General features: G+C 46.2%; 1 protein-coding gene across 2 annotated transcripts in view; it reads right to left on the bottom strand.

Moving 5' to 3' along the window:
- SZT2 (SZT2 subunit of KICSTOR complex) overlaps window positions 1-13,651 on the bottom strand; it is a 355,341-nt gene that overhangs the window by 239,738 nt on the left and 101,952 nt on the right. For both annotated transcript variants that reach the window (XM_082264795.1, XM_082264796.1), the window contains exons 24-25: window positions 13,214-13,346; window positions 5,581-5,712 (exon numbers count right to left, since the gene is read on the bottom strand). In XM_082264795.1, coding sequence (XP_082120921.1) covers window positions 5,581-5,712; window positions 13,214-13,346 — 265 coding nt within the window. The remainder of the gene's footprint in view (window positions 1-5,580; window positions 5,713-13,213; window positions 13,347-13,651) is intronic.

The raw sequence follows: 13,651 nt of genomic DNA, 5'->3' as shown, positions 1-13,651 counted from the left end.
TGTGAGACCTGTAATGATGTCCTCCAGAGTAGCACCAAACAGGCGATCTCCTTGAAAAGAAGATCAGTCAAAGCCTTTTTAGAAATCTGGTCCGCAGACCAGCATTTGAGCCAAAAGACACGCGGAAGGACCACTGCCGAAACAGAGAGCTGAGCCACTAGGAGAGCCGCATCCAAAGAGGCATCACAGATAAACTGCAGCCCCTGGACCAGCTGGTCCGCCAGCTCAGCAAAGGCAGGGGGGAGCTACTCCCTGTAAGATTCTGGTACCTCCGGTACCCTTAATCACCACTTTCCTCTGTAATGCGTCCCACCTTTCTCTTCAGGTGGTACGCATATACCTTTAAGAACGATGATGTCACTGCTGAGCGCCGCAGAGCGGCTATTTCAACCGCCGGTGGTCTCACTCACATTGTTCGTTCAACCTGCCTTGCTATCCACATGCTTTCAAGCCTGTCTCCTGATCGGAACCTCCAGCCATTCCCTTTACCTGGAGCAGACCGGAACCTCGCTACTGATCCCTGTATCTCGCTACCGGATCATTCCTTATCTACTGGACCTCTCTAAACTACTAACATTACAAGTGATAAGTACCCCGCAGGGGAACCCTCCATAACCTTATTGCACTATCTACCTATGCACATTAAGGACTGTTACTACCTATTTATACTATCCTATCATCTGCACTGTTACATAGATTGCTAGCTCTTCAGCCTACTACCATCTATCATCTGCACTGCTGCATAGATTGCTAGCTCTCCTGTCTACTACTATCTATCCTTGCACTGGGTTAGTCTATCCTGTATTTGTCATCTGCTGTCCTCACCACCTGTTAGCATACTCGATACTAACCTATCTGCATTCCTAAATACCATCTTGAACTCTCCTATACAAAACCTATCAAGTGATTACCATCCTTGTCACTGTTCACACCTGTCCCTTCAGCACATCACCTTCATACTATCATATACATTCTATCACTCCAGGAACATCTCATTGAGTGTGTATATATCTGTATGTTGAAGCTGACAGGCCCACGGTGATGAGTCCTGGAGAGTTGGATCTGGTATTCAACACATCTCTACATGACTACTGAGTGGAGATTTTGCAGCTGCAAATCCAGCCTATACTAAAAACGCAGGAGCGTTACACTCCCCCTCCAGGTCACAGCGTAAAAGCTTAGCCCACTCAGTCAGAGTCTGCGACACCAGGGCAATGAAAATCAGCCTCATTGTCGAACCAGCCAGGGTGTACAAATTGCGGGCCACAGCCTCCAGATTCCTGTCAGCCAGGTCCTTAAAAGGCAGGGACTCTTCAACCGGAATCATGGTTGCCTTGTTTAATCTGGAAACTGGAGGGTCCACCACCAGTGGAACAGTCCATTTCTTAAGAAGGTACTCCTCATAGCGGTATCGCCTAGCAATTAGCTTAGGGACCCCAAGGGGACGCTTTGGTAGTCCCCACTCTTTAGTGACAATTCTGTCAAAATAGGCGGGGAAAGGGAACTCCTTTGCCACTCTGGATGGCTTGGGAGTGCTAAAGGGAACCTGCGCCTCCATCACAGCCGCAGCTGCGTCTTACAACTTTAAGTCTCAGGCACAGATAACAATCAGTGCGTCCCAACCTGCGCCTTTTCGTGCGTGGGTATCATCCTCACTATCTGAGGAATCAGAGCTCATGGTCGCAGACCCAGCAGGGTGACCTCCACAGCGGCCAAATTAGATTGAGGATCTGAAGAGACAGATGAGGCAGGGGAAGGCGGAGGGAGCTTTATGCCAGCCCGTCGCCCAAAAGCCACCTCCACCTGGGACACAAAGGACTCCAGGACCACCGTGCATTAATGGATGGATGGGACCCGGAGGGCCCCGCAGCCCCAGAGAGGGGATCAGGTGGGGAGATGTGATCCAAAGACTCCATGAGTCACCAGGGGGACCCCACAAAAAAGTGTAAAACACTGCTAAGGGATGACCCCCCACCACTCTGCCAGCACCTCCCGGTTGCCAGACACAGAGCACCATTCGATCCTCAGCAGAAAGGGAGAGGACCCCACCAGGCTCACCAACCCACAGAAACCAGGCACCGCAGCCACCAGGAGAATCTGCACTGCACGAGCGGCGATCAAGAAATAAAAGGATCCAGGAGGATAAGGAGGGGCTCCCACCGCCGAAAACGTCGCCCAGAGGGCTCCACTATCATGGCCGCTACTATTTCCAATGGCAAACCACTGCAAAATGGCCGCCGGACTACATAAACATGGACGCTGTGCATGGAGCACACAGACAACAAGAAAATGTCGGCTCCACGTGGCACCACAAGGCTCCCAGGGACCCAGGAGGCTGTCCTAGGCCTCAAGGAGAGGTCCAGGCAGGACAGGGGGGCCCTGGCAGGAGCCCCCACAAGGTACAACCCCCACCAGATACAAATCCCCGCCCAGCCAATCCTGTGGTCACCGGCGGTGCACCCCCTGCCCACATCGCCAGCATAGAGCCCTGCCCCCACCGCAGGAGGTAGACCAGACTACCCACACAGCCCCAGCATAAGTTGGGGGGGGGGATAGGATGGGGGACAGATGAAGGGGGGTGCCTGACTGGAAGGAGGGGAACCCCTAAAACCCTCCAGGGGGAGAGGGGGGACAGCTACTAACTATTCCAGGAACCAGACGGGCATCACTCCAGGCAGAACCCCTCAACATCGAAATGGGGGGCTGTGAGCCAGGAGGAACGCTGCGATTCGGGCCGAGACCCGGTCATATGCGAACTCGCGAGGCATTTAACTCGCTAGCGAGGGAGCTGAGGTTTGTGCGTGCTCGCTGGCCAGACTGGGGTGACCACTGGATCTAGAATATTCAGCTTGTCGCCTAGTCCGGCAGTTGATTGTAGATCACACAGGAAAAAAACAGGAGGAAAAAAAAAAAATCTAAATAAAAAAAAATTGCCAGGACCAGAGATCCCAGCAAGGAACTAGGTCCTTACTCCTGACTAGGCACCTATAGTACCTATAGCAGAGAGAGGGAGTATACCCCCTGGGACTGCTCATAGGCATAGCCAGACTTTTTTTCTGCCTAGTGTTCTACTCCTGTAGGGGGCAGTATAACTCAATGGTTAAGAAGATCAGGAGCTGTGCCCGTTAATAACGAAAGAGAAATTAAATTATCAGGGGGTGGTCAGTACACGATCTGTGTACAGAACGCCTCCAGGTGGCCATATTGCATAAAAATGACAGCACTGCAGACTGAAAAGGAAGGGTCACTTTTATTAACATTCAATTACAATATGACTTGTGTAGCAATTGTATACGCTATATATATATATATATATATATATATATATATATATATATATTTTTTTTTTTTTTTTTTTTCCCCACGAAAGTAGAGTTACCCTTTAATGAATAAGGAATATCTTGGAGTTAAAGCGGAGTTCCACCCAAAAGTGGAACTTCCGCTCTTTTGCTTCCTCTCCCCCCTCCCCGGTGCCACATTTGACACCTTTCAGGGGGGAGGGGGAAAGGGTACCTGTTTTTGACAGGTACCCTTCCCCACTTCCCCAGGCGCCGTCCCCTGGAAGTTTGGCCCACTCTTCCTTCCCCCGCCGCCGAGCCAATAGGAATGCCCAGCGCACTTCGTGCATGCGCAGTAGGGACCCGCCTGTGAAGCCACAAGGCTTCACTGCCCGGTTATCTACGGCAATGGCGGCGGCGGCAGCTCCCGACAGCAGATGGAAACATCGGTTGCAGTGCCGACATTGCTGGACTCCAGGACAGGTAAGTGTCCTAATATTAAAAGTCAGCAGCTACAGCATGTGCACAGTGTGTGTAGCTGCTGACTTTTCATTTTTGGAGGGGGTGGAGGGGAAGGCGGAACTCTGCTTTAAGCTTTATACATACAGTGGGTACGGAAAGTATTCAGACCCCCTTAAATTTTTCACTCTTTGTTATATTGCAGCCATTTGCTAAAATCATTTAGGTTCATTCTTCTTCCTCATGAATGTACACATAGCACCCCATACTGACAGAAAAACACAGAATTGTTGACATTGTTGCAGATTTATTAAAAAAGAAAAACTGAAATATCACATGGTCCCAAGTATTCAGACCCTTTGCTCAGTATTTAGTAGAAGCCCCCTTTTGATCTAATACAGCCAGGAGTCTTTTTGGGAAAGATGCAGCAAGTCTTTCACACCTAGATTTGGGGATCCTCTGCCATTCCTCCTTGCAGATCCTCTCCAGTTCTGTCAGGTTGGATGGTAAACGTTGGTGGACAGCCATTTTTAGGTCTCTCCAGAGATGCTCAATTGGGTTTAAGTCAGGGCTCTGGCTGGGCCATTCAAAAACAGTCACGGAGTTGTTGTGAAGCCACTCCTTCGTTATTTTAGCAGTGTGCTTAGGGTCATTGTCTTGTTGGAAGGTAAACCTTCGGCCCAGTCTGAGGTCCAGAGCACTCTGGAGAAGGTTTTTGTCCAGGATATACCTGTACTTGGCTGCATTCATCTTTCCCTCGATTGCAACCAGTCGTCCTGTCCCTGCAGCTGAAAAACACCCCCACAGCATGATGCTGCCACCACCATGCTTCACTGTTGGGACTGTATTGGACAGGTGATGAGCAGTGCCTGGTTTTCTCCACACATACCGCTTAGAATTAAGGCCAAAAAGTTCTATTTTGGTCTCATCAGACCAGAGAATCTTATTTCTCACCATCTTGGAGTCCTTCAGGTGTTTTTTAGCAAACTCCATGCGGGCTTTCATGTGTCTTACACTGAGGAGAGGCTTCCGTCGGGCCACTCTGCCATAAAGCCCCGACTGGTGGAGGGCTGCAGTGATGGTTGACTTTCTACAACTTTCTCCCATCTCCTGACTGCATCTCTGGAGCTCAGCCACAGTGATCTTTGGGTTCTTCTTTACCTCTCTCACCAAGGCTCTTCTCCCCCGATAGCTCAGTTTGGCCGGGCGGCCAACTCTAGGAAGGGTTCTGGTCGTCCCAAACGTCTTCCATTTGAGGATTATGGAGGCCACTGTGCTCTTAGGAACCTTAAGTGCAGCAGAAATCTTTTTGTAACCTTGGCCAGATCTGTGCCTTGCCACAATTCTGTCTCTGAGCTCTTCAGGCAGTTCCTTTGACCTCATGATTCTCATTTGCTCTGACATGCATTGTGATCTGGAAGGTCTTATATAGACAGGTGTGTGGCTTTCCTAATCAAGTCCAATTAGTATAATCAAACACAGCTGGACTCAAATGAAGGTGTAGAACCATCTCAAGGATGATCAGAAGAAATGGAAAGCACCGGAGTTAAATATATGAGTGTCACAGCAAAGGGTCTGAATACTTAGGACCATGTGATATTTCAGTTTTTCTTTTTTAATAAATCTGCAACAATGTCAACTATTCTGTGTTTTTCTGTCAGTATGGGGTGCTATGTGTACATTCATGAGGAAGAAGAATGAACCTTAATGATTTTAGCAAATGGCTGCAATATAACAAAGAGTGAAAAATTTAAGGGGGTCTGAATACTTTCCGTACCCACTGTACACAATTTTTTTGCTTTTTGATGTTTATGAAGCACAGTATGTTGTCAGTGTTATTTACCCGATGCAGGGGTGATGCTCAGTGTCGGGATCACAGCTCCTGATGGAAGGGTCTCTGACAGAGAAGAGTTATACAGTGAGCTTCCCTCTGTGGACAAGGAGAGGTCTGGAGGGATCATTAACTTCTGGACATCTAGAGGAGAAACCAAACAAATATCAATAATATCTATGAGTAGTATGAAACACACTGCAGGAACGTTGCGGCTATACTATATGGTCAAACATTTTCAAAAACCTCCACTCCCATTTCAAGGGGAGTTTGCGCCCATTGAGTAAAAAAAGAGCATTTGTGGGGTCAGGTACTGATGTCGGATGAAAAAAGAAAAAAGATAAAAGTAGTAGAAGGGGGCGCACTGGCCTAGTGCATTATCAAATGTATGTATTCGAGAAATAGTTATAAAAACATCGATGTCTATTCACAAAAAGCGCAATAGTAAAAGGTCATCAGGCCACCTATGTGGCTATTCACTCATGAATGACCACGATCTCTAACTGAGGGAATAGGGCCCCTTCCCTCGGTTAGGGGTCGCGGTCATTTACGAGCAAACAGCCACATATGGCGCTTTTCCACTGCATGGAACCGAACGGTTCGGCTCGCTTTTGAGCTTTTCCACTGTGTGGTACCACATGGTACGGTGTTGGAACGGTTCGGTACGGCGGCGCTTTTCCACTACATGGAACCGAACGGTTCGGCTCGCTTTTGCGCTTTTCCACTGCGTGGTACCACATGGTACGGTGTTGGAACGGTTCGGTATGGTACGGCGGCGCTTTTCCAAGAGGGCCGTACTGATACCATATACCACAATCCTTTGCATGCAGCCTTGACTGTTTGTCACTACTAGCCACTGATTGGTCAGAGAATCGGTGTTATCCCACCCACTTACTACTTTAGTGGAAAAGCAAACCGTACCGAGCCGTTCCAACACAGTACCATGCGGTACCATGCAGTGGAAAACCAAACCGAGCCAAGCAGGGCCGAGTGGAGCCGAGCCGGTACTTGCAGTGAAAAAGTGCCAATAGGTGGCCATATGACCTTTTACTATTGCGCTGTTTGTGAGTAGACATCTATAGGTTTTTATCACTATTTCTCTAATAAATACATTTGATAATGCACTAGGCCAGTATGGTCAGGAAAACCCCAGTCCAACAAGGCTACCTAAGAATTATCCACTGTACAACCGGGTATCATTGACATCTTAACCACTACATGGTCCATCTACTCATGAGCAGGCGTTTGTTGTTCTACTGATGTCGGATGTGAAGACCGGTTTCACAATCGGTGCTCCAATTCACCCCAAAGGTGTCCAATAGGGTTGAGGTAAGGGCTCTGTGTAAGAACACTTGAGATTCTGCACACCAAGCTGGTCACACCACGTCTTTATGGAGCGGGCTTTGTACATAGAAGACAGGAAAGGGCCTTCTCTAAGCTGTGTCCACAAGGTTGGAAACTCACAATGGTCTTGAAGCAAAACGATAAACCCCCAAAAATACTTCCCTGCACCTTCCAGCGATGCCGCAGTTACATCCCTCGCCAGCCACTGTCATCTTTCTCCCCCCCAATTCCGAGTGTCGTCAGGTTTTTAGCCTCTTGATTGGATGGTGGAGCAATGATGTCATTTGCTTAATTTATAAAATCAGGTCTGCAGGTATCGACAGCAGGGTTTGCTCTTGGATACGGAACTGGCTTAAAGGGCGTGTCCAAAGGGTGGTAATAAACAGCGCATACTCAGACTGGTCTGAGGTGGCAAGCGGGGTCCCCCAGGGCTCAGTCCTGGGACCAACCTTGTTCAATTTATTCATAAACAGCATTGAGGACGGGATCAGTAGTTCGATATCAGTTTTTGCAGATGACACAAAATTGGGCAGGGCAATAACTGTACAGCATGAAGCAGATATCCTACAGAATGACCTGGACAAAATAACGGAGTGGGCAATGACATGGCAAATGAGGTTTAATGTGGAGAAGTGTAAGGTTTTGCACTTGGGGACTAAAAACATAAAAGCACAATACACGTTAGGAGGGGAGCCCTTGGGGGAATCAAAAATGGAGAAAGATCTGGGAGTCTTGGTTGATAGATTAGGCAACAGCATGCAATGTCAAGCGGCAGCTGCCAAAGTTGGCAGAATATTAGCATGCATAAAGAAAGGGATGTATTCCAGAGATAAAACTATAATCCTACCACTCTATAAAACTCTGGTCCGACCGCATCTGGAGTATTCTGTCCAGTTCTGGTCACCAGTCCTCAGGAGAGATGTGTTGGAGCTGGAGAGATTCCAGAGAAGGGCAACTAAACTGATTAGGGGATTGGAGGACCTTAATTATGAAGAGCGTCTGCAATCGCTTGATTTATTCTCCCTGGAGAAGAGACGCATGAGGGGGGACATGATAGCAATTTTTAAATATCTAAATGGGGATCTCAGCTTAGAAAAAAAGCTGTTCAGTCGAAGGGATTGCATGAGGACTCGGGGGCATACAATGAGATTAGAGGAGAAGAGTTTTAACCTCAGGCAACGTGGGGGGTTCTTTACTGTTAGGGCTACAAGATTGTGGAATTCTCTACCACAAGAGGTGGTTTCTGCGGGAAGTATGGTGGCTTTCAAAAGACTCTTAGACGTACATCTCAAGGATCAGAACATTCAGGGGTATGAGAGATGATTACAGCCACACACACCTACACAGGTTGAACTGGATGGACTATTGTCTTTATTCAACCTCACCTACTATGTAACTATGCCTCGAAGTCAGTCACCAAGGGCCAGCCGGAGAATGCCAAGAGTGCACAGCTAGGTGTACATTTAATATAAGACTGTAAGCAGGGAGGTGTTTACTATTGCAAAGGAGACAGAGCATGTCTCTTCTGAAACAAAGAGCTGTCTGCTCGCAGTTTTATGTAACTTAAGTTAAGTTTTCTGCATAGAGGTTGTCCAGAGAAGTTTGTTAAAATATGGAAGAAATGGTGGGATAAAATGGATATCTCTATGAATTGAGGGGGGGGGGGGAGGGTTGTTTTTTTTTCCTCTTCTTCTTTTCTTTCTTTGATATTATTTGGGTATGGGGGGTAACTTTATTATGTACATGAGAATATGTTTATGTGTTGTTTGTATAAACTAAAAAAAAATGTTCAATAAAAATTACGTGATTTAAGTTTAGTTCTGCTTTAAATCTCTTTTCATGCTGCTATTTTAATAATGTCCTTCACTGGAAACAATCTAACTCGATTATTTTGAAGGGGGTCCTAAAACATTTGGCAATATGGGTACTGCATGGGTTAATTCACACGGGAACACAGATCTGTGCACAAGTCCAAATCATTTCCGTGGGGTTGGGCTTGACTCCTTAGTTCCAGTGAAGGGAACTCTTAAGGCGTCAGCATATCAAGACATTTTGGACAATTTCATGCTCCCAACTTTGTGGGAGGAGTTTGGGGATGGCCCCTTCCTGTTCCAACATGACTGCGCACCAGTGCACAAAGCAAGGTCCATAAAGACATGGATGAGCGAGTTTGGGGTGGAGGAACTTGACTGGCCTGCACAGAGTCCTGACCTCAACCCAATAGAACACCTTTGAGATGAATTAGAGCAGACTGCAAGCAAGACCTTCTCTCCAATATCAGTGCCTGACCTCACAAATGCGCTTCTGGAAGAATGGTCAAACATTCCCATAGTCACACTCCTAAACCTTGTGGACAGCCTTCCCAGAAGAGTTGAAGCTGTTATAGCTGCAAAGGGTGGGCCAACTCAATATTGAACCCAACGGACGAAGACTGGGATGCCATTAAAGTTCATGTGTGTGTAAAGGCAGGCGTCCCAATACTTTTGACAATAAAGTGTATATGCACGTACGAACGTTACGTAAACACATGCGTAGGGGTGCCTATGCATGAAAACGTTGATTGCAATACACATGGTACACATAGCAATGTACGCCGGAGTGACAGCACTATTTCTAGCAACAGATCTCCTCCATAGCACTAAACTGATGACCTATAGGGGGCTTGCGAAGCGTTGCTTTTAGAAAATATAGGGTACTGAAGTTTGTCGCCATTTCACGGGCCCTACAGACTAAGACTGGGATGCAAAAAATAAAGTTAATGTACATAAAGGCAGGTGTCCCAATACTTTTGACAATATTATATATATATACACACACATATATACATATATATATATATATATATATATATATATATATATATATATATATATATATAATGTATTTGATCCCCTACCAACCAACAATAATTCTGGCTCCCCCCGACTGGCTACAGTATGTGCTCCTGTGGTACACAGATTAGTCCTGTCAATTTAACCACTTCCATACCGGGCCAATTCTGGCACTCTGCTCCTTCATGTAAAAAAATCATCATTTTTTTTTTTTTATATAGAAAATTACTCAGAATCCCCAAACATTATATATGTTTTTTATAGCAGAGACCCTAGGGAACAAAATGGTGGTCATTGCAACTGTTTATGTCACACGGTATTTGCGCAGCAGTTTTTCAAATGCGTTTCATGAATTAGAAAAAAAAAAAAACAAAGTTAGCCCAATCTTTTTGTACAATGTTAAAGATGATGTTACGCCAAGTAAATAGATACCTAACATGTTACGCTTTAAAATTGCACACACTCGTGGAATGGCACCAAATTTCGGTACTTAAAAATCTCCATAGGCAACGCTTTAAAAATATTACAGGTTACCAGTTTAGCGTTACAGAGGAGGTCTTCTGCTAGAATTTATGCTCTTGCTGAAACGTTTGCAACAATACCTCATGTGTGGATTGAACGCCGTTTACATATGTGGGCGTGACGTACGTGTGCGTTTGCTTCTGCGTACGAGCACGTGGGGACAGTGGCACTTTAAATTATTTTATTTTTTTTGTATTGTTTCTTTTTTGATTTTTACATTTTCCCTTTAAGTTTTTTTTTTTTTTTTTATCACTTATTTCTGTTACAAGGAATCATCCCTTGTAATGGGAATAGTGAATGACAGGTCCTCTTTATGGAGAGATGTGGGGTCAATAAGACCTCAGATATCTCCTACCGGCTACAAAGCCTGAGATAAAAAATAAAAGAATGATCTTGGGGCAGTATTTATAACTGCCAGGCCGGGCGTGACGTCATAATGTGGCGCCCAGGCCTTTGAGAGTCATAGAGACTGTGCGACCATCTTGCTGAGAATAGCCTCCTTGATCCCCTTCAGTCTGGATTTAGGCCTCAACACTCCACTGAAACTGCTCTCCTAAAACTGACAAACGATCTGCTAACTGCCAAAACCAATGGACACTATTCTGTACTCCTACTTCTGGACCTTTCTGCTGCCTTTGATACGGTTGACCATCCCCTCCTCCTCAAAAAAACTCCACGCCTTTGGTCTCCGTGACTGTACTCTTCACTGGATATCTTCCTACTTATCTAATCGCACCTTTAGCGTTATGTACAATTCTACTTCCTCCTCTCCTCTTCCCTTCTCTGTTGGGGTCCCCCAAGGCTCTGTTCTCGGACCTCTCCTATTTTCAATCTACACCTCCTCTCTAGGTCAGTTGATAGCCTCCCACGGCTTCCAATACCATCTCTTCGCTGACGATACCCAAATCTACCTATCCACCCCTCAGCTCTCTCCCTCAGTCTCCTCACGTATCACTAATTTACTATCAGATAAATCGGTCTGGATGTCTCACCACTTCCTCAAACTCAACCCATCCAAAACCAAGCTTTTAATCTTTCCTCCACCACGTGCCCCTTCCCCCGATCTCTCTGTCAATATCAATGGCATTACTATCAGCCCATCCCGCATGCCAAGGTCTTAGGTGTTGTCCTGGACTCTGAACTCAAACCCCACATCCAATCGCTGTCCAAATCCTTCTTCCTCAACCTCCGCAACATCTCCAAAATACGCCCCTTTCTAACCAAAGACACAACAAAGCTCCCAGTTCACTCCCTGGTCATCTCACGCCTCGACTACTGCAATTCCCTCCTCATTGGCTTACCTCTACACAGGCTATCCCCCCTTCAATCCATCATGAATGCTGCGGCCAGACTCATCCATCTCACCAATCGCTCAGTGTCCGCTGCTCCTCTCTGCCAATCCCTCCACTGGCTTCCGCTCACCCAACGAATTAAATTCAAAATACTTACAACATCTTACAAAGCAATCCACAGCTTAGCCCCCAGCTACATCACTAGCCTCATCTCAAACTACCAACCTAATCGCTCTCTTCGTTCCTCTCAAAACCTCCTGCTGTCTAGCTCACTCATCACCTCCTCCCATGATCGCCTCCAGGACTTTTCCAGAGCCTCTCCAGTCCTATGGAACTCCTTACCCTTATCTGTCCGATTATCTCCTACTCTATTAGCTTTTAGGCGATCTCTGAAAACCCTCCTTTTCAGAGAAGCCTATCCTACCCACACCTAACAAAGGTACCTCCATTTTCTCCATCAACCCATCCCCCACGGTTATTACCTTTTGTTTCACTTGACCCTCCCTTCTAGATTGTAAGCTCTAACGAGCAGGGCCCTCTAGTTCCACCTGTTTTGAACTGTATAGTAACTGTATTGTCTCCCCCCACATTGTAAAGCGCTGCGCAAACTGTTGGCGTTATATAAATCCTGTATAATAATAATAGAGACTGCCGGGGACCATTTGTCCTTGGTATTCTCTATAATGTACTTCCGCCGTTGGCGGACTCCTTCTCTGGCTCGCCGATTGCACGGGCGAGCCGGTAGAAGCACCGGAGCAGGGGGTGTGCGGTTAAAGTCCCCTCCTGCTGCCTGTAAGAACATTCAAGCAGTTGTACTGCTATAATTTTTCTTATTACGAAGAGAATCACAGGATAAAAAAAATGATGCCTGCAGCTGCGGGCATCATTCAGATATCTCCACTCAAAGATCTGTAAAGAAGAGTGGACCAAAATCCCTCCTGAGATGTGTGCAAACCTGGTTACCAACTATAAGAAACGTCTGACCTCTGTGCTTGCCAAAAAGGGTCTCCCACCAACTACTAAGTCATGTTTTGCTTGGGGATCAAATACTTATTTTACTCACTGAACTGCAACTTAATTTATAACATTTTTATCGTGTTTTTTTATCGATTTTTGGTTGATATTCTGTCTCTATCATTTAAAATACGCCTATGATAAAAATGACAGACCCTTCATTTCTTTGTTAGGGTCCTTTCACACATCCGCTCCGTGTGTCCGCAAATCATCCCATCCATTTGCGGATGATTTGCGGACATAATGTAAGTGAATGGCATTGCGGATGTCAGCGGAATACCATCCGCTGACATCCCATTTTCCTCCTTTCAGTTCTGTTCCGTTTTTTCGAATGGAACAGAACCCCATTTTTTCTTCCGTGTAAAAAACGGAAAGGAAGGAAAATCGGATGTCAGCGGTGTCATCCGCTGACATCCGCAGTGCCATATACTTACATTATGTCCGCATATCATCCGCAAACGGATGGGATGATATGCGGGCACATGCTCCGTGGAAAAAAAAAGTCCCGCAGCGGACCTTTCACACGGAGCGGCCGTGTTAAAGGACCCTAAGTGGGCAAACATACAAAATCTGCAAGGGATCAATTAATTATTTTCCACACTGTACACACATAATATATAAAGCGTTTTTTATAGAACATACCAGAAAAAGTGGCCGGAAGGAAGGTCAGCAGAAGATGTTGCGGGTTCACTAGTCGAGCATAGCACCTCCACTGCGGCCCCATTCCATTGGTTAAGGTTCTGCCATCATCGGTCTCTTCTGTCGGACAGGGACTCTAAAATAAAACACAACAGACCTACCAACAAGTACAAAAGGCAAACGCCTGCCTGTCTGGATACTCACTAAAATGAGAGATTAGGCAGGTGCTCATATTCATCTAAATTTGATTGTACAAAGATGATGTGGTCAGATTGTAACCTGTGTGGTGATCCTTAGACTAATATTAGATATGTAAGTTACACCAAGCTTTCGCTTGGACTGTAAAGGTGATAAAGGTGTAGGCGGGAGCAGGTAACTATCAAAACCAGGTCCAAACTGACCAAACCCCCCCCCCTCCCATTAACCTCCCTAGCGGTATTC

Source organism: Pelophylax lessonae, assembly GCF_965119305.1.
Source record: "Pelophylax lessonae genome assembly, chromosome: 8".
NCBI classification, from domain to species: domain Eukaryota; kingdom Metazoa; phylum Chordata; class Amphibia; order Anura; family Ranidae; genus Pelophylax; species Pelophylax lessonae.
This window is presented reverse-complemented; position numbering and strand designations above follow the sequence as displayed.